The 26,086-nt window shown below is 59.2% G+C and overlaps 2 protein-coding genes across 2 annotated transcripts; one reads left to right on the forward strand and one right to left on the reverse strand.

Moving 5' to 3' along the window:
• Positions 1 to 22: 22 nt before the first annotated feature.
• Positions 23 to 26,080, reverse strand: LOC138829615 (ribosome biogenesis protein BOP1-like). Its single transcript, XM_070026041.1, has 16 exons — positions 25,956 to 26,080; positions 21,602 to 21,781; positions 12,783 to 12,863; positions 2,926 to 3,080; positions 2,737 to 2,854; positions 2,560 to 2,661; positions 2,248 to 2,460; positions 1,851 to 2,012; positions 1,696 to 1,776; positions 1,552 to 1,621; positions 1,323 to 1,455; positions 1,061 to 1,241; positions 696 to 984; positions 526 to 610; positions 343 to 450; positions 23 to 262 (listed from the first exon to the last, which is right to left on the reverse strand). The coding sequence occupies exons 1-16, from the start codon at positions 26,058 to 26,060 to the stop codon at positions 109 to 111; spliced, it is 2,217 nt and encodes a 738-aa protein (XP_069882142.1). The 5' UTR covers positions 26,061 to 26,080; the 3' UTR covers positions 23 to 108.
• Positions 4,455 to 5,750, forward strand: LOC138829555 (basic helix-loop-helix transcription factor scleraxis). The gene is made up of 2 exons (XM_070025905.1): positions 4,455 to 5,000; positions 5,250 to 5,750. Exons 1-2 carry the CDS (start codon positions 4,455 to 4,457, stop codon positions 5,286 to 5,288), a joined length of 585 nt encoding a protein of 194 aa, XP_069882006.1. The 3' UTR covers positions 5,289 to 5,750.
• Positions 26,081 to 26,086: the final 6 nt, after the last annotated feature.

Genomic DNA, 26,086 nt, shown 5'->3' on the forward strand with positions numbered 1-26,086 from the left:
ACTATCCCAAGAAAGCAGCAGCGGTGGGGAGAAAGGCATCTATTGAAGAACCCTGGGCACCCCCCCCTCCTGCCTCAGTCCAGGCCACCCAGGCGCTGGGCGGCAGCCTTAGGTGAAGAGGCGGACGGTGCCGTCTGCCCCTGAGGAGAAGACCCAGGGCTGCGTGGGGTGGAAGGCCACGTCCAGGACGCCCAGGTCTCGAGCCAGCGTGTGCCCCTTGAGCACCTTGACCGGCACCAGCAGCGGATTCTGCAGCAGGTCGCTGTGGAAAGACGGGGGGGTTAGGGCCCCGTGAGACACAGTGCTCCACAGAGGCCCCAGGGCCGCCAGGGCAGCACTCACCTGTACACCATGCCGTGGCAGACAATGACACTGCCGTCATCTGAGCCAGAGGCAAAGAGCGGGTACCGAGGGTGGAAGGCCACGGCCCGCAGCGCCTTCTTGTGGTGCCTGAGGGAGGGCTGGATTCAGAGTGGGCTCAGTGGAGGGAGGGGCCGCCGGCCGCCCCAGCCTCCCCCAGCTCACCGCAGCACTTTATATGGCTTGGTGGAGAGATCCAGGTCGAACCACACCAGCTTGCTGTCGTAGCTGCCACAGATGATGTTGTCACCTGTGGCCAGGGGCAGACGGGGGTCCTCACTCGACCTGCACGACGCACCCCTCCCCTCTCACCAGTGGGGTGGCCCGCCCCTCACCTGCCGGGTGCACAGCCAGGCTGGACACCCACTTGCAGTTAGGCATCAGCTTCTTGGTGAGCTCTTGGCGCAGCAGGTGGTAAATGCGGACGCTGCGCTGAGAGGCCACCAACAGGAAGGGCCGGGTGGGGTGGAAAGCCACCCTCTGAACCTGGCCATGGCTGCGGCGGAAGGGGCTCTGGCTACGACGCCGGCTCAGCTGGTGGATCAGCACCTGGGTATGGCCTGGACTGGCCAGCACCACGGCCAGGTAGTCTCCTCGCCCGTGCCAGGTTACCTGTGTCACCGGCTGCAGAACGGTGCTGGCTGACTAGCTGGGCTGGGTTGCATGGACCCCGCCCTCCTCCACGCCCTCCTCCCCTTACCTTGCTGTGGCAAATACGAAGCCGCAGGCCCCACTGACACTCCTCCTCGGACGCCTCCTGCCAGCGGGCAGTCTGCAGGACGGGCTCCTCAGGGGGGGTGAAGGCACCCAGGAGCTGGTCTGTGCTGCCCACCAGCAGTCGGTCCCCCAGCGCCGGGTTTATCAGCAGCACCGTGTCGTCTCTGCGAACCAGAGCCAGATGCAGCCCCTCGGCACAGCGCCCACCCGCCAGCCGCCTCACCCAGGGTGGGTGGCACACTCACATGGCTGCGGCCACCAAGCACACGGTGGGGTTGGGGTTCCAAGCAACGCTTCTCACCACGCCCCCCACGGGCAGCGTCCTCATACAGCGGGCGGTGGCAACCTCCCAGAGCCGCAGTGAGCCATCGTCCGATCCTGGGTAAGCAGGGAAGGCCCTCGGCATTTGCTCCTCCCACCCGGCTCCCCCCCCCCCCCCCCCGCCGCTCTGGGCTGCCCCCACCCCAGGCCCACCTGACACCAGCCACTGGCCCCCTGGGGAGACACTGAGGCAGCGGACAAGGTCGCTGTGGCCCCTGTAGACCTGCAGAGGAGGAGCAGTGAGACAAACTGACCTCAGGGACTTGGCGCCACCCCCCCAACCGAACCCCAACTCACCAGTGCTTGGCACACAGGGAAAGGCTGCAGGTCCCTGGGTCGAGGCAGTTTGGGGATGAGGTCCTCGGGATCCACATTGACCTGCGGCAGACAGGACTCGGTCACCCCTCCCCCCCTCCTCCCACCCCCTCCCCCCGCAGGCTTCACCTACACACCCTCATCTTCCGCTGCCGTGGGCACAGGTACAGATCCAGGCAGCGCTCAAAGCGCTCTTGGATGAAGCGATCGTACGCAGGCACAGCCCGCAGACTCAGAAACTTCTGCGGCAGGAAGTTGAGCTTCCGCTCACCAGGCTCTTGCTGTGCCCATGCCATGCGCTGGGGAAGAGAAGCGAGGTGCGCGCTGGGAAGGGGGCTCATGGTAGAGCACCCGGCTAGCACGCATGAGACCCCGGGTTCAATTCCCAGACAGCTGCCAGTGGCACTGTGGCTCAAGGGGTAGAGCGCTGGCCTTGAGCACAGAGAGGCTCAGGGACAGCGCCCAGGCCCTGAGTTCAAGCCTCAGGACCAAAAAGACCCATGACAGGCAAGCGGGGAAGTGGTACAGGGCTACCTCCTCTTCACTAGGCAGGTACTCAGGAGGGGGGTTGTAGGACTCCGCGTGGCCAGGCAGGGCCAGCTTGGGTGCAGGCACGTGCATCTTGTGACGCCCCAGCACAGCGCTGGGGTCCTCCTGGGCCCATAAGTCATAGAAGCGGGGGGCGGGGTCTCGGGGCCGACGAGGTTGGATCCAACCCATCTTGATGGCGTGCACCATGCGGGACACCTACACACACACACACACACACAGCCGAGGTCAGCAGGGCACCTGCCCACACAGCCCGGCTGGCCGGGGCGGCTCCAGGGCGCAGGGGACCAGGCCCACCTTCTCCTTTTCCACCAGGGATGGGATGAAGCTTCGCTTGTCAGCAGGGCGGTTGGTCACTGGGTGGATCATGAGGTCCCCACTGAAGAAGTCCACGGCCGGCTGAGGAGACAAGCCCGGGGCTGAGGCCCAGCCCACACCCACCCGCCTCGGGCCTCGACCTCACGCCGTTCCTACCTCACACGGGCTGAAGTCCACATCCCCAAACTGACCCCTCTGCAGCCGCCGCACCAGGGCCACCTGCTCGTCGGTCAGCCTCAGGTCGTGTCCGGTCGTCCGGTCCTGCACAGTGCGCCTGTGGGGTGGCCGGTCAGAGCCACGTCCGGCCCCGGGGACCCAGGGGCCTTCCTGCAAGAGCCAACTCACCAGAAGTCTGGATCGTCCATCTTGTCCAGAAACCGGTCCAGCTCGTCCCGGGTGCGGAGGGGCTTGTAGATGCGCTTGCCATCCAGGTCGTAGCCCACGTGTGGGAAGTCCTCGTACCACGCCAGGGGGACGTTGCCCACTGTGTTCCGGATGTCCTGCGGCAAGGGCACCTTGTCAGCACCTGTCCCCCACCCCAGCCTCCTGAAAGCCACCGGGGGCTCATCAGAGAGGGCCAAGGGCCGGCCTCGGGGCCCCTGGACATGTGCCCCTGCTCTGGCCCTAGGGTCTGACGTGGCAAACCAACCGGCACCCCCCCCTTGCCTCCACCCCAGGCCCTCGGAGGCGCCGCAGCTTTACCTTCACATTTTCCACTGAAGTGATGCCAACCCGAGCCTCCCCCTTGTCGGATTCCTTGGCAAGGGCTCTGGGCAGCCACAGACACAGATGACCTCATCGCTCATGGGCTCCCTCCCCTGGCAGGGACCTTAGAAGTGGGCAGCTAGGGAACAGCGACCAAGGAAGACCCCATCCCACCCATCCCGGGGGACACTTCTGCCCTCTGCCCCACAGGTGGCAGGGACCCCCCCCCGCGCCCCCTCCCTCCCTGTGCGGTAGGCAGAGCAGCCGCATTCCGGGACACACATTCCTGGTTTCAGCCCCTGCCAGCCGCCACCCTCACTCCTCCCAGCCTGGGGACGGCTGCCCAGGCAGCCGCTTCCTGCAACAGTAGCCACAGGGGAGGGAGGCAGCAAGAACAGCAAGCATGGTTGGGCGCTGCAGCCCCCTGCAGAAGAGCCAGGCAGGACCCCGCACCTGCCCACTCCCGCCCTCCCAGCAGGCTGCCGGACCCCCGCCAGGCCCGACTCTCCTTCCTGTAGACCTGGTCTTACACAGGTGTGCCCTCGGCAAGAGCCAGCCCGGGAGTGAGAGCAGTGGGGGACGGTCTCCCCAGCACAGCTGCTGCCCAGCCCAGAGTGGGGAGCGGGCAGGTGCAGGGTGGATGCGCTGTGCCCCCACACACACACACGTGCCCGCTGCGGCTGACTCCGGGGGCTGCCAGGCAGGCGGCGGGGAGGACCCAAGTGCTCCGAGAGAGAGAGAGACAGGGTGCGGCCAGGCACCGGCTAGCCGGGCCAGGCGTGTCCAGCCGCGGGGGAAGGGGGGGGACCTTGCTCTTGGGGCTCCGGTACCTCGGGCACTCCCACCCGGCCCGCATCCCCACGCCAGCCTGATGCTCGGGACCCCTGGGCACGGCCCCGGGACGGCGCCGGCCCCGCTGGAGCCCGGGGGCCGGGCCGGGAGGCGGCGGCGGGCCGCGGGGGAGGGGCCGCCGCTATAAAGGCGCCGCGCGCCGGCCCGCCCCAGCCCGGACGCACATGTGCTGCGCGCGCCCGGCAGCCGCCACCGCGGGGCGCAGCCGAGACCCGCGCCTGCCCCGGCCCGGCGGCCGGCGCCCGCGGGGGGCGGCATGCGCGGCGGCCGGCGGAGCTGACGGCGCGCCCGGCCCGGCCCCGGCCCCGGCCTCCGCCATGCTGCGCTCGGCGCCGCCGGGCCGCTACCTGTACCCCGAGGTGAGCCCGCTGTCGGAGGACGAGGACCGCGGCAGCGAGAGCTCGGGCTCGGACGAGAAGCCCTGCCGCGTGCACGCGGCGCGCTGCGGCCTGCAGGGCGCCCGGAGGCGCGCGGGGGCCCGGCGGGCGGGCGCGGGGCCCGGGCCGGCGGCGCGGGCGGGCCGCGAGCCGCGGCAGCGGCACACGGCGAACGCGCGCGAGCGGGACCGCACCAACAGCGTGAACACGGCCTTCACGGCGCTGCGCACGCTCATCCCCACCGAGCCCGCCGACAGGAAGCTCTCCAAGATCGAGACGCTGCGCCTGGCCTCCAGCTACATCTCGCACCTGGGCAACGTGCTGCTGGTGGGCGAGCGCGGCGACGGGCAGCCCTGCCTGGCCGGGCCCGCCTTCTTCCGCGCGCGCGCGGGCAGCCCCCCGCCGCCGGCGCCGGCGCGGGACGGCGGCGAGAACGCCCAGCCCAAGCAGATCTGCACCTTCTGCCTCAGCAACCAGAGGAAGCTGGTGAGCGGCCGCCGGCCACCTGCCCCGCGGGGCCCCGGGCCGGGACGGCGGGTGACGCGGGCGCACTCCCGCACGCCAGCCTCTCCCAACCCCCGCCTCCTCCCCAGTCCGCGCCCGGGGCCTGCTGGCCTGGGAAACCTAATTTCACAGCCCGGCTGCAGGGCAGCTGCCCCCGCGGGAGGCCGGGGAGGCCGGGCCGGGGTGGGGTCCCTGCCCAGGCCCTGACCCCCCTCCCCTTACGTTCTGCAGAGTAAAGACCGAGACAGAAAGACGGCCATCCGAAGTTAGGAGGATGGCCCGCGGCCACGAGGGGTGGACGCCGGAGAGCCCACCTCAGAGCGGACCAACCAGGCCGGCCCCACGCGGGCTGCGAACAGGGCCGATGGACAGGCAGACGGACAGATGGGCAGTGACTTGACTGAGTAGCCCAGCGCTTGCCCAGACCCACTGGAACTTTCCATGCTGGCTCTCGACCTGGGCCAAGTGTTGGCATCTTGCATCTCTGATATGATAATATAAAGTCTGGAAGTTTTGTAATAATTAAAAACGAAGCAGTATCTTCCAAGTGTGGAGGCAGACTGTCCTCGGGAAGGAGCCGAACCCCCATGGCTGCCCTCAGCCAAGCCTCGGAGCCCATCTTGTCCGCCTGGCCTGCCCGGGGCATCTCCCTTCCAGGGGCCGAGGCAGGCGCGCCTGAATACCTGACAGCGGCTGGGACCTGCGGGGCAGGGCGGGATGGAGGGAAGGCAGGGCAGAAGCAGGCCCCGCACCCCGAGGAGGACACAGCCAGGCACCAGTGTGCGGGTTCTAAGCGGACACAGGGTTGGACAGGCAGCAGTGCTGGCCAGCAGAGTGAGTTACCAAACTGGGGGCTGAGGCTGGGTCTGAGGGGCCACATCCCACCCATCCCAACAGCACAATAGAAGGACTCCTGGCCATCAACCTCTGTCCCACCCAACTCCCCCCAAACACCTCCCTGGCCCCTAAGGAGGCTGACTTAGAACCCCACCAGGTGCTGTGCACAGCTGGCCAACCATTAAAATCCTGCAGGTGACCATGAGTTCAGTGGTGGAGGGAGCTCTGTGGGCACACTAAGAAAAGGGCCGCCTCCCCACTGAGCCAGGCCAGCAGCCTGGCTTCCGGCGGGGGCTGAGCAGGGGATGGCCAGAACACCAGGTGCTGGGTGGCTGGCAAGGCCCAGGCCCAGGCCCCCGGCCCCCAGCCCGGCAATGACACCTCCCCATCCCAGGGGGAGACCAGGTGCTGAGAAATATGTGGGCATCCTCACCGGGCAGAGACAAAGCTGCCCCTCCTCCGCATGGATGGGCTCCAGGGGACTACGGTGCAGGAAGCGGTGGTGTAATTTTGGAGGAAATTCTCAAAGCCAGAGCCATTAAGGCTGGGTTGGGGCGGGGGGGGGAGGGAGGGCTGTGTCCAATCTGATAGAAATATAACAGGATAAAAAGTCACAGCGGCAGGTTTCGTTCAGAGAGAAACCCAACCCCAAATTTCCTCCCCTTAATCCTGCAGGAGACCACAGCTGGCTGGGGGGGGGGGGCACACTGGGTTGCTGGAGGCCCCTGCTGCCCGAGACCCGGGGCTACGGCTGGGGCCTGAGGAGGCGCCCTTCCCTCCACCTCTCTGGGCAGAGCCTTGTCCGGGCAGCAAGGTTTCTGTGACACACGCTAACTAAGGAAGCAACCTGGCACGGAGGGGCCTGCACGGGGCAGGGGGCAGCGGCCCCCACCCTCGTCCTCAAGCCAGCCCCCGCATTGGCCAGCCCCGCACTGGCCAGCCCCGCACTGGCCAGACACCGCACTGGCCAGCCCCGCACTGGCCAGACACCGCACTGGCCAGCCCCCGCACTGGCCAGCCCCGCACTGGCCAGCCCCGCACTGGCCAGACACCGCACTGGCCAGCCCCGCACTGGCCAGCCCCCGCACTGGCCAGCCCCGCACTGGCCAGACACCGCACTGGCCAGCCCCCGCACTGGCCAGCCCCGCACTGGCCAGCCCCGCACTGGCCAGCCACCGCACTGGCCAGCCCCGCACTGGCCAGCCCCCGCACTGGCCAGCCCCGCACTGGCCTGCCAGTGTCCTTCAGCGAGAGCACCACTTACCCACAGTCCTCACCTGTCCAGATCTGGACCCAACCTGAGGAGGATGGATACCAGTGGACATCCACCTCGGTGGTCAGAATGGCCTGGCCAGGGTCAGGACCGACCAGAGGAACACACGTTGAAAAAGGCAGAGAGCAAGCCAAGTCATGCGGAAAGGGACCCCTCAGCACAGAAGCCGCCAGCCGTGGGGAAGGCCATGAAGCTAAACAGGAGCCAGAGCGATGGGGTCTCTGTGGCACCGGCACCAGTGGGCAGCACCTGGTTAGGGCCAGTGCGAGGGAGGGCTGGCCCAGAGGAGGGCCCGGTGTGAGAGGCCAGGGAAACCCGGGAGCAGCTGCTGGGGGCTGCGCAGGTCAGAGTCTACCAAACAAGAGCTGGAGATGGGGTATCAACCAGAGCCAAATCAAAGAGACAAGGACGGACATGGAGGCTTTGGGGCTAGAAGGCTCCCCAGGGGCCCAGATGCTTGGGGTACGGCACGCGCCCGGCCAAGGCTTCAACTGCAGGGCCTGACTCTGACGAGGCTGCAGCTTGGCCAGCCTCAGACCTGGGCAAGCAGCCCAGCCGCTCCCAAAGCTGCACCGGTAGCAGGGGCCGAGGGCCTGGCCCGACAGCCAGCAGGGGGAGGGGAGCGGAGGGGAGGGGCTGGAGGAACACTCAGTTACCCTCCACGGCTACAGATTCAAACCAGAGACCAGACCGGGGGCGGTGTGCGCCGCCCCAGCAGTGGCCCCACACGAGCCAGCCCACGGCTAGCCCACGCTGACGGGTGGCAGGTGCTACCTGCCCGCCACAGCCAGAGCCCTGCCTCACCCTCCACCACACTGAAGAGCCACAGCACAAAGATCCAGGGCTCCCTCTGCGTGTGCCCCACAGAGACAGCTGGGAAGAAGGCCCCCGCCTCCTCCAGCCGGCACCCTGGGCCAGCAGCCACCCCTGTGAGCTGAGCTGGGCTGGAAACGCTCGCTCGGCCTCAGCTGTCAGCTCCCTGTCCCCAGGCTGGGGAACCAGCGGCTGGCGGCACCACATGATTCATCACCACCAGGCTGCCTGCGCGGGACCAGCCGCCCCCACCCTGCTCAGCACCTGCAGGCTGCCAGGAAACACATGTGACCCCTTCAGGTCAGGCCCGACACCGAGACCCCAGACCAGGTTGACTGAGGGCAGGCAGACCCGAGTCCTTCTCTGGGGGGTCACCCAGCCCCAAAGACCAGCGCGTGGATGAGGCCGGGCACCCCCTCCCCTCTGCCCGGACACAGCCGCAGCGCGCTGATGTGTCGGCTGGGACTTTTCCGCTCTCGATGAGCCCCCTCCCCCTCCCCAAAGTGGCTGCAGCTGTCAGGACCACAGATTGGAACTGCAGGTACGGCGCTGGCCCGCTGCCCAACTCCCTCCCGTGTCTGTCTGCAAGAGAGGAAGCCGGCCCACCTCTGGAATCCTTCACTCTCTCCTCGTTCCGCCTCTCCCACCTGTCCCCCGGGAGCGTGGGGTCAGCTGCCTTGCTCCGTCTCTCTTCCCCGGCCCCTCTCCGATTACAATGTGGGTAGTGTTCAGTGTTGCTCAGCTCCCCCGGCACCGAACGCCCTCCTGTCTCCGAGCCCGTGGCCTTCCTGTGCGGCTGCCTCCCCCTTTTGGGATGTCTTATCTCTGTCAAAGTGCTCAGGCCCCACAGCCGCCCCAGGCTCACCTGAGGCCCACGCCATCAGCGGAGACGCTGGGTCCCAGCGCTCCCAGCACGGCCCGGGTGACAGACCAGGCAGGCAGCCTCTTCCAGCCCAGGGAACTTGGAGGGGTTAGGGCCACCTCACCGGGCCACCCCAACTTCGACCAGGACACCCTCACTGCTCTGTCCCTCCCGACACCAGTTGTCTGCCTGTGAGGGGCTGGCCATCGGGGTAAGGGCCACTACTGGACGGCTGCCAGCACGTTGTCAGACAGGGAGGGCAAGCCACTCCCGCGGGGTCTCCAGGGCAGGCAGAGGCCCCCTTGTGTAGGAGGCCGCCGAGGACCCGCGTGTCCAGCCCTCTCCTGGAGTGGATGTTTCTGGAGGTGTCCCTACTTGCAGCAGCTTGTAAGCAGGGAATGGCAGAGCCCCCCCCCAAGTGTCTAACCCACGACTCACTTGGCCCGAGGAGGCTCACAGGGCCTGTTCTGCACCCCACTGTTTAGATACAGCTGCTGCTTCAAGTTGGGAGGGGTCCCAGACACCTCCAAAATCCCACTCTGGAGCCTTTTCCCAGCCCCGAGCACCGCCCTCAACTGGGACTCCAGTCCCCAGACTGCGACACCGCCTCACGAAGGGCCCCATCAGGCCCCCTGCTCCCCCGCCCCCCACGCCTGCTCTGCCCCCCAGCAAACCCTCCTCCGAGAGCCTCGGGCCCGACAGCAGGCAGGGCCGCTATGGCCCACTTGCAGAGGACGCATGCAGCTCGGAGGAGGCCCTCCCCCGCCAGCCACTCCGGGACACTGAAGGGCTCAGCGCCCTGTGCGGGCAGCTGGCTTCCTCGGTGTACCCAACACACCCTCCTCTCTGTCAGCTAAGATGCCAGACAGAGTGGCTTCTGGGGAACCACTGGACAAGGAAGACAGCGATGATGTGCTGGGGGAGACGCTCCACCCACCGTGCCCTTCCTGCAAGCCTGGCGAGGGCACAGGAGCAGGACGGGGGCAGTGCAGAAGGGCTGTCTGTCTCCAGAGCAGCTCCGCTCTGAGGCAGGCACGCAGGCTGGCCTCTGGTGGACCGTTGCCAGGGCAGCCCACAGGCCCTGGTGCCTTCCACACACAGAGCAGGGAGGGCTCTGCACGCTCCTGCTGGAAACCCGAGCCCAGGGCTCCCCTGCCAGCAACACAGGCAAGCAGCACCGAGAGTGCGCGGGCAGGCGGAGGCCGGGACGCAGGCGGGCGGGGGCGGCCCCCGAGGAGCAGAAGGCCGCCAGCACTGGAGGCAGCTGCCGGTTCAGTAGCTGGGAGAAGCCATTAACGGCGTTTGGCGAGAGAGCAGAGGGGATAGCAGGTTCTGGATGCAGACACGCTGGGCCGTGTCCCCGCGGGATCTGAGTTACAGCCCAGGCAGGGCGAGAGTTGCTGCAGAGCTGGCCAAGACGGCAACCCATCCCCCTGACCTGGCCCGGCCAGGCCAGAGGCCTGACTAGGGATGGCCTGGGGCCCATGCTCAGCAACGGGGGGAGGTCCCCCCACGTCCGCCCTGAACCCTCGCGCTGGCCACACTTCCCAGTCAGAGCAGGCAGCTGGACTGTACTTCTTCCTGACCAGGCCTCAGTTTCTCCCAGTTGCTTGACACAGAAGAGGACAAGCATCAGCCACTAACCCGCCCCTCTGCCGGGCCCACCTCCCGGGGGTCCTTATGGCTGGATGAGATCACGTCTATGAAGCCGGGTGCTGTGGGGAGGGGTGAGGTAGCCGCGTGGAGGCGGGGCAGCCGTACAGCAGCAGCTCCTCAGGGCCTTTCCCCCTCCGCAGCGCCAGCAACTCACTCAGGGGCTCCAGCCCCCACCCCCAGCCCACACAAGGCTGCCGGGCTGAGGTCTGAGAGAAGGCCTGAGAAGGCCAAGTGAGTGCAGTCAGGAGCCAGTGCCCAACCAAGAGACCCTCAGTGAAGAGAGCCCACGCCCCAGGGCACGGCCTGGCAGGCCTCAGGAGGGCCCAAAGCCCCTCCCCCCCCCCCCCCGCCCCAGCCCAGACCCCGGGAAGGCAGGCAGGGAAGAGGCGGGGGGGGGGTGAGGGCCAGGGGCGCTTCCACCCCCAACCCAGATGGCCAGACTGGCCTCCCTAACGCGGCCTTGCTCCCGTCCCTCTCGGGTGCAGTGAAGGTCCCTGCTCCAAGGGAACAGACCCCACCAGGCCCCTCCCAGCCCCACCCGCAGAGCTCTCCAGAGGCCAGTGACTGGCACAGCCCACCTGGCCAGTTCTGACACCTCCAGCTGGCCAGGGAGCTCCTGAGACTCTGGCACCATGGGCTCCAACCAAAGACACGGACAGAGGGACGTCCCACTGGACACTCGGCCAAGGCGGCCCCACGCAGCAAGTGGCGCCACAAGGGCCACACCAGGGCCCGGCCAGAGCGCAGGCGAGGCTCGGAGGCGCACAAGCACGCCAGGCCTCACTGTCAGAGCCGCAGCAGGCCGCCCGGGGGGACCGGCTCTCCTCCCTGACCTGCCGCTCGGCTCTGAGGACCAGGCGGGACGCAGCCTGAGCCCCACACATGGACGCCCTGGACGGGGCGCATCTACCCGGGCCCGGCCTCCCTGCCTCCTGAAAGCTGAGCTCTGCCGCCCCCTCGAGCCACTGGCCGGCTGTGCTGGCGGAAGTTCAGGCAGATGGGCATCTGGGCTGCGGGGCTGTCACTCAGCCTGACACATGCAATAGTCATCACAGGAGGAGGAAGCGGCCCCCGCACCCCCTGCTTCCTTGCAGCCCAGCGGGGGGCTGCCCAAACCTCTCCTCGGGCACTGGACAGGAGAGCTGGGGTACCCCTCCCTGCGGACAAGCAGAACCAGGCAGGCCCTGCTCTGCAATGCCCATCCCCCGGCCCCGCGCTCCGCTTACAATCATCATCGATTTCTCAAAATACCAAATATAAAAAAGTAGCCGACAGGATGTGGCTGCCGACAGCCAGAGCCCCTGGGGGAGGGGAGACAGGCAGGGAGCAGGGCTGTGCAGCCCCCCTCGCCACCGCGCCCGCTGCTCCGGCCAGGAAACCAATTTATTTTGTTTTGTCTCTGTTCTCTGAACGCGCAGCAGAGACTGGATCGGGCTGGCGGCCAAAGCTCCTGCAGACACTGCCAAGAGAGCTTGAAGGTGGGGAGGAAGCCCGGCGGGAGGGGGTGCCTGTCTCCCCCAGCCTCCCATCAGACCCCGATAAGCAGGCAAAAAGGGCTCCTGAGGGCCAAAGACCATCCCTGTAGGAGGCACACAAAGGCCCCCACGGCCTGGAGAGGCTCACAGCGGCCGGCCACCGCCCTGCCGCAGGGGGCTGCTGCCAGCCGCGCAGCAGCCCGCGTGCTCAGAGCTCCCGGCCCCTCCCAGCCTTGGTGTCGCTGCCTCCGCTCTCCGGAGGCCCCAGCACACCCCAGCCCCGCACACCTTCCTCTTCACACCACAGACTCCCTGAGCCAGAAAAGGGCCTGCCCCTGCTAAGTGCTCCTGCAACTCCATCACAAGGCGGCCACGTCCTGTGAGCCACTCCCTGGGGAACACCAGGGCAGGGAAAGCAGATACCCACCCCTGCCTGAGGCCTCTCCACTGATCAGAAGCCTGGGTCTGCTCCCTGCCCTTGAGCCCGACACCCCAACAGAGACAGGAGGAGCACACAGGGTCTTAGACACCTGTCCACAGGACAGAGCAAGGGGCTGCAGAGCCACAGCCCATCTCCCCCCACCCGACACCACTGATGACAGACATGTGCTGCTCTAGTCATGTGTCTCAGACCCCACAATCACTCTTCCAGATGGGGCAGGGCCCCAGCCAGGACGCCCACTCAGGCCAGCGGGCCCGCGCCTTCACAAGGCCCCGGCTCCCTCTACCCGGGGCAGCAAGCTCGGCAGCGGGACACTCCAGCATACCCTAGGGCAGCCCCGGCCACAGAGCAGCCAGCCCAAGGTGCCACCCGGCCCGGAGGAGGACCTCCCACCCTGCACGCCTACCTCCTCATCAGAGCTGTCTTCCGCATACTCGTTCCCCTTCGGAGAGCTCACTGCCTCTGTCGTCGGGCAAGGGGCGCCGGCCTGCGGACCAGGGAGAATGAGTTAGCTCAGGGGCACGTGACATGGTCCTGGACATCAGGCTGTGCTAGCACACAGCCCAACCCTCGGCTTGAGAACAGAGGCCTGAAGCCTATGTAAGACGCCCCCCGTGACCGAGCAGCTCCACTCCAGCCCCAGGCTTCGGCCTAGCCCAGAACTAGACCTCAGCAGACCTCCGAAGGCCTCTGCCGTTATGCCCAGTACACAGTCCCTGCCTGAGGCTTTTCCCTCATAGGCTATACAGCCTCTGCCTCTGGCAGTCCTGGTACCAGACTGGAAAGAAGACCACCCTAGAGCAATTTGCAGTCAAGCCTTGTTGAAGACCAACATTCCCACTCTTCTGCCCCCACACTGCGAACACCACCAGCAGCTACAGGGCCCCTGGTCTAGGGCCTGAGGCCAGCCCAGATCCAACAGAAGAGACAGATCTGGGGTCCAGGACAAGGCCAAGGGGAGAGAGCAAGGGAGCAACGCAGGGGCCGCACTATCCTGGGACAAGTTCCGGGGGAGGGGGGGCCTGCCACGGGCCAACATGGCCAAGCAACCTCGAGTCAGAACCCCTTCCAGCCTGCTGGGCAAGAGCTCTAAACCCACAGAATACCTAGAGCCCACCCCCATGGCCACCACCCTACTCCTGGCACGCTCCCGCCGTGGTGGCCATGACCCTAGGCTAACCCTGTCCACCGGGTCAGAGCGGGCACCACCGAAGACTTACACACCAGCCTGGAAAACAGATTCTCCCTGACTGGGGAAGCGGATGCTCCAACCAGATCGGATTTACTGGTGGAACCAGGGCTGATGGGAAAAACAGGCCCACCTCTCACCCCCGGGGGCAATAAAGAGCCTGGAGCAGGAACCCCAGCGCGGCGCCCCCGCCTGAAGCCCTGCTCCCTCCTGCCCAGGCCGGGGCCAAGGCCCACTCTTCCTCTCGCCTGTTTTTTCCTTCAATAGAAAGAGGGATAGGAGACTAAGTCTTTCTGCAGGCCAGAAACAAGGTAGGATTCAGTTTCCACATCTTCCCCATCCCTAGCTCCCCTGCTGACTGTCCAAAGTGGGTCAGCTCAGCCTGGCAGGGGACGCACAAAGGGTGAGCCTAGAGTGCCCCGCAGGCCAGGGGGCAGCCCCCACCCCTTTACACGACAGCCCCTGCTCCAGCAGCAGCAACCAGGAAGCACAGTGGCCCTGGCCGGCCCGTGGAGGCCCAGCGTGTCAGTCAGGGCTGTGGCCGCACTCAGTGTGGCCTCAGGCGGCGCTCCCTGCTTCCCAGACCTCTTCCGGGGGTTCCCGGGGCCTGTTTTCACAGGCACTGTGCCTGAAAGTTACAGAGTGCCCACACATCATGAGCAGAGACTGAGGAAGATGAGAGACCTGATGGGCGCTGGTGGCACACACCTATAGTGTTAGCCACTCAAGAGGCTGAGATCCGAGGATCCTAGTTTGAAGCTAGCACAGGTAGAAAAATTCCTGAGAGGGGGAAGGAAAGGATAGTAGGAGAACAAGGAAAGGGGTAACAATGCTCAAAAAAATGTATACTCAATGCCTTACTCATGTAACTGTAACCACTCTCTACAGCATCTTTACAGTAAAATAAAATTTAAAAAAGAAAGAAAAGAAAAGAAAAATCCCTGAGACTCTTATCTCCCATTAACGAGCAAAGAGCTAGAAGTATAGATGTGACTCAACTGGTAGTGTGCTAGTTTTGAGTTAAAAAGTGAAGCAAGAGGGGCTGGGAAGGTGGCTCAGTGGTAGAGTGCTTGCCTCGCATGCAGGAGGCCCTGGGTTCGATTCCTCAGCACCACATAAGCAGAAAAGGCCAGTGTGGTGCTGTGGCTCAAATAGTAGAGTGCTAGCCTTGAGCTGAAGAGCTGAAAGACAGCACCCAGGCTCAGAGTTCAGCCCCCACAACCGATAAAAAGAAACAAAAAGTTCAAGTACTGGCACAGAGAGAAAAAATAAACACGAACATAAAAAGATGACAGGTTTGTCATTCTGTACACTCCTGAGGTTCCAGTGTTGGGCAGAGCGGGGCTGTCAGCACAGCAGTGTAGACAGGGGTCAGACACAGGCAGATACTTAACAAGGACGGGTTTCTCTAAGGGCAGTGTTTGGGGTTTCCCAATAAATGTGTTAGTCCCAGCACCCAAGATTCCAAACTGTAACATCCTACCCATACTCAACTGATGCGGGGACAGGTGGTGTCCACCAGAGGGCAGCACCGACACCATACTCAGGCCCAGGTCTCTGCGGGGAGGTGTTCCCTATGCTTAGACAGAGTACGGGGCAGATGTGTTTTTGTTGTTGTTGTTGTCTGAGACAAGGTTGAGAAGGAGGCACGCACAAGCTCTTGCTAAGTAGCCCAGTCTGACCTTAAACTTACTACCTCCAGAGTACTGAGATTGCAAGCCTATGCCACATGCCTAGCCCACCCATTCAAAGAAAGTCTAGGGGCTGAGAAGGAGGCTCAGTGGTAGAGCGCTTGCCTTGCATGCGCAAGGCCCTGGGTTCGATTCTTCAGCACCACATAAGAAAAACGAAAAAAGCCGGAAGTGGCGCTGTGGCTCAAGTGGTAGAGCGCTAGCCTTGAGCTGAAGAGCTGAGGGACAGCGCCCAGGCCCAGAGTTCAGGCCACACGACCGGACCCCCCCCCCAAAAAAAAAGAAAGTCTAGAGACAAATGCTCTCCAGTTAGGTATTGAATGTTATTTTAAACCTTATTATTAATAACAAGTCCAGCCAGGCACCAGGCACCAGTGGCATATGCCTGTAATCCTACTACTCAGGAGGCCAAGATCTGAGGATCATAGTTCAAAGCCAGTCCGGGCAGGAAAGGCCCTGAGACTCTTATCTCTAATAAACCACCAGAAAACTGGAAGTGGTGCCGTGGCTCAAGTGGTAGAGCACTGGGCTTGAGCTGAAGAGCTGAGGGACAGCGCCCAGGCCAGAGTGCAAGCCTCACGACCGACAAAAAATACAATAAAATAAAATAACAAGTCGGCTAAAACACAGACAATGGATGCAGGTGCACGACCTTATCGAAGATGCTTTCTCCTCTGGGAGCAGATCTTCAGAGCTGTGGAAGGTGTGCTGCTCATGCCTGGACCTGTGTAAACACAAGGCCTCAGGATGCGCTGCAAGGACCACAGTGGGAAATCCCCACACTAGAACAGCATCCCCCGCGCCCGCAGCAAACACTTCTAATGAGAACACAAAGTTCACACCAGAGGCATGTTCTGGGGAATGTAAGAAATAATCACAAGTAGTTACTCTAACAAATTTCTTCTTATAGTAGCAACAGATCCTCCCCTTACCCACCATCAGCACCACCTGGCCATCCCCAGTGCTGCTGCCAGCCCAGCAGGGGACAAGGCCCATCCAGTCTCCCATACAGCAGCACACTCAATGCACAAAGGCGACTAGAACTGAATGCCATTCCACAGGCCCTGACACCGTATAGTCAGCCACAGACTTCACTGTCCATATCACCCAGACAGCGAGACACAGAGGCACAGGTACCAAGAGGCCCTGTATACATGGCATCCTACAGAAAAAGAAGCAAACTAAAAAACCCAGGTAACAGGTGAGCAGCAGGGAATAAACTGGGCAGACAACACAGATGAAAAATGGGCCCTTGTTTCTCAGGGAAAAGGGAACGCACTCAGGGCCTCCCAGGAGGGGAGGCCAGCACACACAAGCGGCCATCTCACAGCAGCAAGGCCAGTGGTTGCCCCACACCTGCCTCCTCGTCTTGAATGGAGGTTCCGTGTGGCCCAAGGTCCCCCAATCACACCAAAGCCTGAGGTGAGCCCAGGGCTGGCCCAGAGCTAACATGCAGGGCGCACAGTCCTGAGAGGTTGAGCGCCATGGCTGTGAGACAGCCGTGAGGGCTGGCCCACTCCTGCAACCCTAGAACTCAGGAGGCTGAGGTCTGAGGATCAAGATTCCAAGTCAGCCCAGGCAGAAATGTCGGAGACTTTCATCTCCAAAAGCTGGAAGTGGAGGCAGACAGATAGTTCAAGTGGTAGAGTGCCAGCCCTAAGTGAAAAAATCCAAGCAATTCTAAATGGACCAAAGACCTCAATGTAAGGCCAGATACCATGAAAATATTACAGGAAGGAGTAGGGGAAACACTAGGGCTCCTAGTCATGGAACACAACTTCCTAAGATCCAGAATCACAACAAATCAAAGGATGAAATAAATGGGATTGATTCAAACTGAAGAGCTTCTACACAGCAAAGGACATAGCTAACAAGACAAACAGATAGCCCAGAGTGGAAGATTTTACCAGCTATGCCTTCAGACAAGAGCCTCATATCTAAAATATACTCAGATCTCAAAAATTTAGCCCCTCAAAAATTCAATAACCAGCCAGGCGCCCAGTGGCTCAGGCCTGTAATCCTAGCTACTCAGAAGGCTGAGATCTGATGAGCACGGTTCAAAGCCAGCCTGGGCAGGAAAGTCCTTGAGACTCTTATCTCCAATAAACCACTAGAAAACCGGAAGTGGCACTGTGGCTCAAGCAGTAGAGCGCTCGCCTTGAGCTGAAGGCCTTGAGCTGAAGAGCGCAGGGAAGCGCCCAAGGCCAGAGTTCAAGCCCCACAACCAACCAAAAAAAAAAAAGAAAAAGAAATGTACTCATTACCTGACTCGTGTAACTGTAACCCTTCTGTGCATCACCTCTACAAGAAGATTAAAAAAAAAAAAAAAGCAAGAGTTGAGAGGCACTGACTTTAAGCCACAGGATCAACACCAAAAACCAAGTCATGGCTGTGAATCTTTGCACCTCTTTCCTCACCACCCCCAAGGGCCGTCACGCAAACTGCCTGGCCCCTCATACGGAGTTCGAGGGCCACTCAGCTTTACCCAGTGTGCAGGACCACTTACTTCAGAGCGGGACGTGCTGTTCTCACTAGAACCCCACAGAAGCAGCAGAACACAGACAGGACCTAGTGACCATTTTTCCTGAGCAGATACCAGAGCCCTATGGAACACCCATCCCTACCCACGAGACACTCGATGGCCCCGCGTCCTGCCTGAAAGTTGACCTCTGTACATGGCTGACACTGCAGTGCTGTGTGACGGGGGGAAAGTTAGTTGCTGCCTATCTCAGGGGCTAAGAAGATGGGTGTAGACCACGGAAGAAGTCAAGGTGAGAACAGCCAGCCAGGCACTGCCTCACACGCCGCGACGCTTGCGTCCCCTCTGCAGCTGCCCGTCACCTCCAACCAACAGCACCCATGTGTGACACTCCCCTTCAGGAACTCGGAACAACACCTCAGTCAAGTCCAGGACTCTGAAGGCAGCTACCGCCCGCCCCGCCCCCAAGCTCTGCTGAGACCCAAAGAGATCCTCCGGCCAGAGATGGCATTAAACACCGGGAACACACACAACTCTTCTTTGTCTTTCATTCTTCAAAATAGCAGGCAGGCAGCAATATGAACAGACAGAAACTCGGACTTGAGCACAAAAGAGTAAGAACAAAAAAACAAAACAAGCCTCTCATATAAGCTACGAGTAGATCATAGAGCATGTTTGTACTTTTAGCGCTCCAGAGGCTGAGGTCGGGTGGACAGGGGCCAGTTAAGGTGTCCAGCCACTGGAAACACTATGGTTCTATAAAGAACCACAGTTAGCAAGTCAACAATGAGTAGGTGACATTATAATGAGAAGCACAAGGACTTTACCTTGTCTTCTAGGTAAGGAAAAAGCTGTCCACTCCCAAAAATCATATATAAGGCCGGGTTCTGATCATACTTGTAATACTAGCTACTCAGGAGGCTGAGGAAAGCAGTTCAAAACCAGCCCAGGCAGAAAAGTCCCCATGAGACTCTTATCTCCAATTAACCACTCAAAAACTGGAAATGAGCAAAAAGTACAAGGACAGCACTCAGGCCAAGTTCATGCCCCATGACTAACAGAAAAAATAAAAAAATAAAAAACATCACCAAGACCACACATAAATAAAAATAAATAACAGGCCTGGGAATGTGGCTTACTGTTAAAGTGTGCTGACCTAGCATGCATGAAGCCCTGGATTCGATTCCTCAGAGCCACATACACAGAAAAGGCCAGAAGTGGTGCTGTGGCTCAAGTGGTAGAGTGCTAGCCTTGAGCAAAAGAAGCTTGGGGACACTGCCTAGAACTGTTCAAGCTGGCAAAAAAAATTAACAAATAACAAGTAAGTAGCAAATAACAAAACTGCTTACAGCTAGTAGGAAGGGTGCCATCCATGGCTATACACCTACCACCAGCAGGCTAGATCTAAGACAGTAAGCAGAGAGGCACAGATGACGAGTCACACAAGCCCACCACACCCACCACACCCAAGGATATGCCCATGTCCCTCCCAACTTCGCAAGCCCATTCCCATGCCTCATTCCTACCCACTTATCAGCCCCCAAGTACCATGCTCACCCAAGGCCTCCTGCCAACAGCCAGGTGAAAAGCTTAGAGGGGCAACCTTAGCCCCCACTGTACTCTGATAACATCTCCCAAAGCACCAGGGTGCCAGCCTCCTGTGACAGTGAAGTAGTGAAGATTTGTTTTCTTGTGCTGGTCCTGGGATTTGAACTCAGAGCCTGGCACTTGTCCTTGAGCTGCTTTTGCTCAAGGCTAGCACTCTACCACTTGAGCCATGCTAGATTTATGGTTGTTAACTGGAGATAAGTCTCACTGATGTTACTGCCTGGGCTGGCTTTGAATTATAATCCTTAGATCTCACCCTGAGTAGCTAGGATTACAGGTATAAGCAGCCAGTGAAGACCTGTCAAATGAAGCTAAAGTTTGGGGTAACCTGTTACAAGTGACAGATAACTGACACAGACAAACAGCACAGGGTTCCTGGTCCAGCAACTCAGCCCAGCCTCGCAAGGGTGAGTCTAGTTTTCCTGATAGATGTCCTAAATAAGGACATTTTTACTGGGCATGTGTGCTGTGGACATGAAAACAGCAAGAGGTCAGGCAGCACAGTAGGTGTCAGGGGAAAGCCCTAGATGAGGAGAGGGAGGTTAAGCTGTTTAATCCATCACAGAAAAGTAGTCTCATTCTGTAGTGGGCTCCAGCAGACACTGCTTACTTAAGAGACCCACAACATAGCCTGTTAACAAGACCACACAGGAAGATGTGGCTGTGGCCATGCATGGCCAGGCACCCCACGATGCTGCGTTTCTATTAAAGCACTGAGACACCTAGCAAGAATCGATGCTGACCTGGAGCCCTGCAACGATCAGGAAACACAAATTCTAGAAGCCGCTCAGTGGAATGTATTCTGGGGTTGAGGACTCAAACCCAGGGGAATGTCAAACGTAGGGCAGTGGAGTGTGACGTGGCAACCAGCCATCACATGACAGACCCGAAGGCCGGGACATAAGTTGGAAGAAGATCACAGGCACATACCTCTTCAGGGTGTGGGACACCCAGGATGTCAGGCCAGGCTCCTGAGAAACCAAGAACATTCAGGAGGCAGTACTGGCCAACAGACTGCGACATAGCAGCCAGCACGGCAGGCCACAGACTAGGCAACAGCCTCAGAGGTGGAGGTATAACTGGGACTTTCTCTCCTGTCAACCCCTTTCTCTGAGCCTGGGAACCCAGAGCTCTGAAAGCCTCCTTAACCTGTTGCTACTAAAGCGTCCCTGGGGCAGAGGGGCAGATAGATGGGGGCTACATTTAACAGAGCAGATCCAGTAAAGTCCAGTCACAGGAACCTGAGCAGAGAGCCCGATGGGACAAACCAACACAGAGTTCTGGAATACAAGGGATGCCCAGGGAGAACCCAAGGCCCAAGAGAAGATGCATCTTCTACTAGGCTCCACCAAACACCCTCTTGTACCTGAGGTACATGCATACATCACTTCAAAGACTTGCATTAAGAAGGAAAGTTGAGGCTGGGAAGGTGGCTCAGTGGTAGAGCACTTGCTTTGCATGCATGAGGCCCTGGGTTCGATTCCTCAGCACCACATAAGCAAAAAGAAAAAAGCCGGAAGTGGCACTGTGGCTCAAGTGGTAGAGCTCTAGCTTTGAGCTGAAGAGCTGAGGGACAGCACCCAGGCCCAGAGTTCAGGCCCCACGACTGGACCCCAAAAAAAAAAAAAAAAAAAAAAAAAAAGAAGGAAAGTTGAAATACCTAAATGTATGGATCTTTAATTCTAAAAGGCCCAGAAAGATATACAATAAGCTATTATCTATGCTTGTGAATTCGGAACAAGGACAATAAATTGCAACTTCTGTACTTTATAAAATGCTACTGATGCAGTATCTAAATCATTTTTCAAGGAAGGCTTATAGCTGGGAGTCAACGGCTTGCACCTGTCATCCTAGCTACTCAGGAGGCTGAGATTTGAGGACCGCGGATCAAAGGAAAGTCCATGATTTTTATTCCTAATTGCCAAAAAAAGCCAGAAGAGGCATTATGGCTAAAGTGGTAGAAGGCTAGCCTTGAGCAGAAGTTCAGGGCAGTGCCCATGCACTGAATTCAAGCCCCAGGACTGGCACCAAAAAAGAAAAAAAAAACAAACAACTTTAAAAAAGGTAGAGAGATAGGGGCTGAGAATGTGGCCTAGTGTAGAGTGTTTGCCTAGTATGCATGAGGCCTTGGGTTCGATCTGAACACCACATAAACAGAAAAAGCCGGAAGTGGCGCTGTGTGTCAAATGGTCGAGCACTAGCCTTAAGCTGAAGAGCTGAGGGACAGCGCCCAGACCCAGAGTTCAGGCCCCACCCACCTGCTCCCCAGAGGTCTCTTCCATCCCTCTGCGGCTGGCTCCATCTTCTCCTTCACTGCTGTCCTCACTACAGTCACTGCTGGAATCTTCTAGGCCTGAGAACACACTCTCTTCGCTGTCAGAGAGGCCGGAATCACTTCCATCAGCATGGCTGGGAGCAGAGTCACACAGGAAAGGAAGCTGCAAAGACACCTAATGTTAGTAACTGCCTACCCACAGGCTTGTCCTGCAGGCACCCAGAGCAGCTGACCAGACACTGTGCAGACAACCTCTAGTTATAAGCCTCCACCTCCACTAAAACCATCTGCCCCACCCGGGCCTTCCTCATCTTCCTCCGGTTATGACAGCTTGACTGTAATCCTCAGGACACCTTGTACCCAGTGTCACAAGGGAGGGCCTTTTCAAGGACACAACTCCTTTTCAGAGCCCAGTCTTGACTATACCACCAAAACCAACTCTCCTCCGTCCACACACTCTAAATCCTACCCTGGCACTCAAGGTTCCCAGAGCTGGAAGGGCCAGAATGGCAGGGTTGGGGCCCAAAGAGGATCACTATCCCTGAGGGCTTCTACCACCATAGCATCCTCCACACCCAAAGAGACTGGGGCCCATCATGATAGGTAGGCTGGAAAACAAGAGTAATGGAAGTAATGTGAACTTTTTCAGCCCAGCTGACTGGACACCATGTCATGCCTAACTCTACAAGACATAACGATACATAAACTGGGGGGGAGGGGGCTCCCCCACACTGATGCTGGGGCTTGAATTCAGGACATGGATGCTATCACTAAGGATGGTGCTCTATCACTTAAGACACAGCCCCACTTCCAGCTTTTCTGGTGGTTAATTAGAGATCAGTCTTTCACAGAATTTCCTACCTGGGCTGGCTTCAAATCATTATTCTCGCTGGCTTCAAATCATTATTCTCAGATCTTAGCCTCCTAATTTTTTTATTTTTTTATTTTTTTTGGTTGGGCATGGGGCTTGAACTCTGTGCCTGGTGGTGTCCCTCTGCTCTTCAGCTCAAGGCTAGCACTCTGCCACTTGAGCTACAGTTCCCTTCCAGTTTTCTGGTGGTTTATTGGAGGCAAGTCTCACGGCCTTTGCCCAGGCTGGCTTTGAACCATGATCCTCAGATCTCAGTCTCCTGAGTAGCTAGGATTACAGAAGTGAGCCACCAGCACCCAGCTCTAAGTAGATTTTGTTAAATTATTTGTTTTATAGGTGATATACAGGAGTTACCTTTACATATATCAGATAAGAAGTACATCTCCGGGGCTAGGAACATGGCTCAGTGGTAGAGTGCTTGCCTTGCATGCCTGAAGCCCTAGGTTCGATTCCTCAGCACCACATAAACAAAAAAAAAAGCCGGAAGTGGCACTGTGACTCAAGTGGTAGAGCGCTAGCCTTGAGCTGAAGAGCTGAGGGATAGCGCCCAGGCCCAGAGTTCAGGCCCCACAACCAGACCAAAAAAAAAAAAGTGCATCTCCTTCCTTTGTGTAGTATCATCCATTCCCTCATCCTCTCCCATTCTCTCCCTCCCATCTCCGTCCACAAGTTGCATGGGTTATCTTCATCAAAGTCCAGTGCACGGAGTGAGCCCTGACGCTGCGCTTCTCACCCGTTTTCCACCGATTCACTTGTCCTCTCCCCACCTTCCCTCAGATGTGCACACAAATACATGGCGTATGAAGAATCCAGAGTCAGCCGAAAATGAAAAGACAAATTAAGAAAAAGTCCTTTCTGCCGGGCGCTGGTGGCTCACGCCTGTAATCCTAGCTACTCAGGAGGCTAAGATCTGAGGATCGCGGTTCAAAGCCAGCCCGGGTAGGAGACAGTGAGACTCCTATCTCCATTAAACCCCCAGAAAACCGGAAGTGGCGCTGTAGCTCAAGTGGTAGAGTGCTCGCCTTGAGCTGAAGAGCTGAGGGACAGCGCCCAGACCCAGAGTTCAAGCCCCATGACCGACAAAAAAAAAAAAAAAGAAAAGAAAAAAGAATAAGTCCTTTCTTTGGAGTTCATTTCAGTGTGTGTATTACTTTATATATGTATGAAGATGCTCTTGGGTATTACAACTTGGTAATTTTCTCCTAAGACTATCCTCTTTTGGTCTCGCTGTATATGGGTGTCTAAAATCCTGTATAATTTGTCATATCCCCTTGCATTTTAAATCTAACTTCCACATATCAGGGAGAACGTGCACCATTTCTCTCCTTGATCTTGGCCTACCTCGCTCAACATGTGTTCTAGTTCCATCCATTTCTCTGCGAATGGCATTATCTTACTCTTTCTACAGGCTGTGTAAAATTCCATTGTGTATAGGTACCACATATTTTGGATCTACTCATCTGTGGTGGAGCATTTGGGCTGTTTCCATATCTTGGCTATTGTGAACAGTGTGGCAATGAAATGGATGTGCAGGTGTCCTTAGCAGATCCTGGTTCTTGATGCTCAGGGTAGATGCCTAGGAGTGGTATGGCTGGGTCATGGGGAAGATCTGTTTAGTTTGAGGAACTGCCAGACTGCTCTCCAGAGTGGTTTTATTAGTTTACATTCCCACCAGCAGTGCAGCAGGGTTCCTTTTTTCCTCCACATGTCCACAAGCATTTGTTGTTGTCCGAATTCAGAATATTAGCCAGTCTAACTTGGGTAAAATGGTATCTGTTTTTGGTTTGCATTTCCTTTAAGGCCAGGGATGATGAGCATTTCCTTGTGTGTTCTTTGCCATTCTTACCTCTTCTTCTGAAAAGTCTCTCCTTAGCTCCCTTGCCCATTTACTGATTGGCTTATTAGATTTGGGAGGGGTTAGTTTCTTGAGCTCCCTGTATGTATTGGCTATTTGGCCTTCGTCTGATGTACTGATGGTAAAGATGGTTTCCCAATTGGTTGGCTGTCTTTCTACTTCAGTAGCTACGTTTTTAGTGGTGCACAAACTTTTTTATTTTCATGTAGTCCCATTTGTCGTGTCTCTCTTATCTGTTGTGCCCCTGGGACTCTATTCAGGAAGTTCCTACCTGTGCCTAAGTTCTCTTACTCTGTCTTGCAATTGTTTCAGAGTTTTGTGGCTGATGTTGAGGTCTTTAATCCATTTTGAGCTGATGCTAGTGCATGGTCACAAGCAGGGATCCACTTTTAGTTTTTTGCATGTGGCTGCCCAGTTTTCCCAAAACCAGTAGTTGAAGAGGCTATGTTTTTTCTGAGTAAATTTAAGCCACCAGTGCCTGTCCTGTCCTTGGCTTCTGAAAAGTGCAACAAGAAGTTGAAAGCTGAGGAAGCATGTGAGTGCAGAACTTTTTTTTTTCTTTTTTGCCAGTTCTGGGGCTTGAACTCAGGGCTTGAGCAGTCCCTGAGCTTTTTTGCTCAAGGCTAGCACTCTATTGCTCCAGCCCCAGCACCAGTTCTGGCTTTTTCTGTGTATGTGATGCTGAGGAATTGAACCCAGGGCTTCAAGCATGCTAGGCAAGTACTGTACCACTGAGCCACCTTCCCAGGCTGAAAGCAGAATTCTTTTTTTTCTTTTTTGTTGGTTGTGTGAACTCTAGGCCTGGTCACTATCCCTCAGCTCTTCAGCTCAAGGCGAGTGCTCTACCGCTTGAGCCACAGTGCCAATCCCGGTTTTCTAGTGGTTTATTGGAGATTAGGGACTTTCCTGCCCAGGCTGGCTTTGAACCGTGATCCTCAGATCTCAGCCTCCTGAGTAGCTAGGATGACAGGCAGGCGTGAGCCACCGGCGCCCGGCCTGAAAGCAGAATTCTTGATGTCACTATTTGTCTAACAGTTTAGAGGTGTCATCTAATTCTACATCCTGCATTGCCAACTATTTCATAGAACCCAACCTAGTTTCCGCATAAGTGACTTTCGCATTCAGCACTCGTGACTTACATCCAATATCCAGCTTCCAGTTACACATGAACAGAGCGAGCAAACGGCCGGTCACAAACAGCTCAGGGCCCAGTACTCAGAATCGCCGGCTGAACGACGAGCCATCAGCTCGGAAGACCCGCCCGGTGCGTCCGCCGCGGCCGGCCTCCCACCCGCCGACTCGCGCGCCCACACCGCGCCTGGCCCGCGTCGGGGCGGCCGGGGCTCCCCGGCACGGGCAGCGCCGGGGCGGCGGCGCCGACCGCCAAGGCCGAGACGCCGCGGGGCCGCAGACCCGGCGCCCCGGCGGGCGTCCCCGGCGCGGCCTCCGGCTTCTCCCTCCTCGGACCCCCGCGCTCCCCGCCGCGGCCGGGCGTCCGCGAGGCTCGGGCGATGCGCGGGCGCGCGCCCGCTGACAGGCGGCCCGGCCGCCCCGGCGCCCGCCACGTGCGCGCCCGGCCCTCGGGAACCGTCCCCGCCACCCCGCGGTCACCTCCTCCGGCGGCGGCTCGCGCTCGGGCTCGGGCTCGGGCTCTGGGCGCCGCTTCCTGGGCTGCGCTCCGGACGCCTTGCGCTCTGGACCCCGCGGCCCCGCCATGCTACGCCGCGCGCCGGCTCCACACG

This window comes from Dipodomys merriami, unplaced genomic scaffold, assembly GCF_024711535.1.
Source record: "Dipodomys merriami isolate MVZ:Mamm:240054 unplaced genomic scaffold, mDipMer1.0.p SCAF_174, whole genome shotgun sequence".
NCBI lineage: Eukaryota > Metazoa > Chordata > Mammalia > Rodentia > Heteromyidae > Dipodomys > Dipodomys merriami.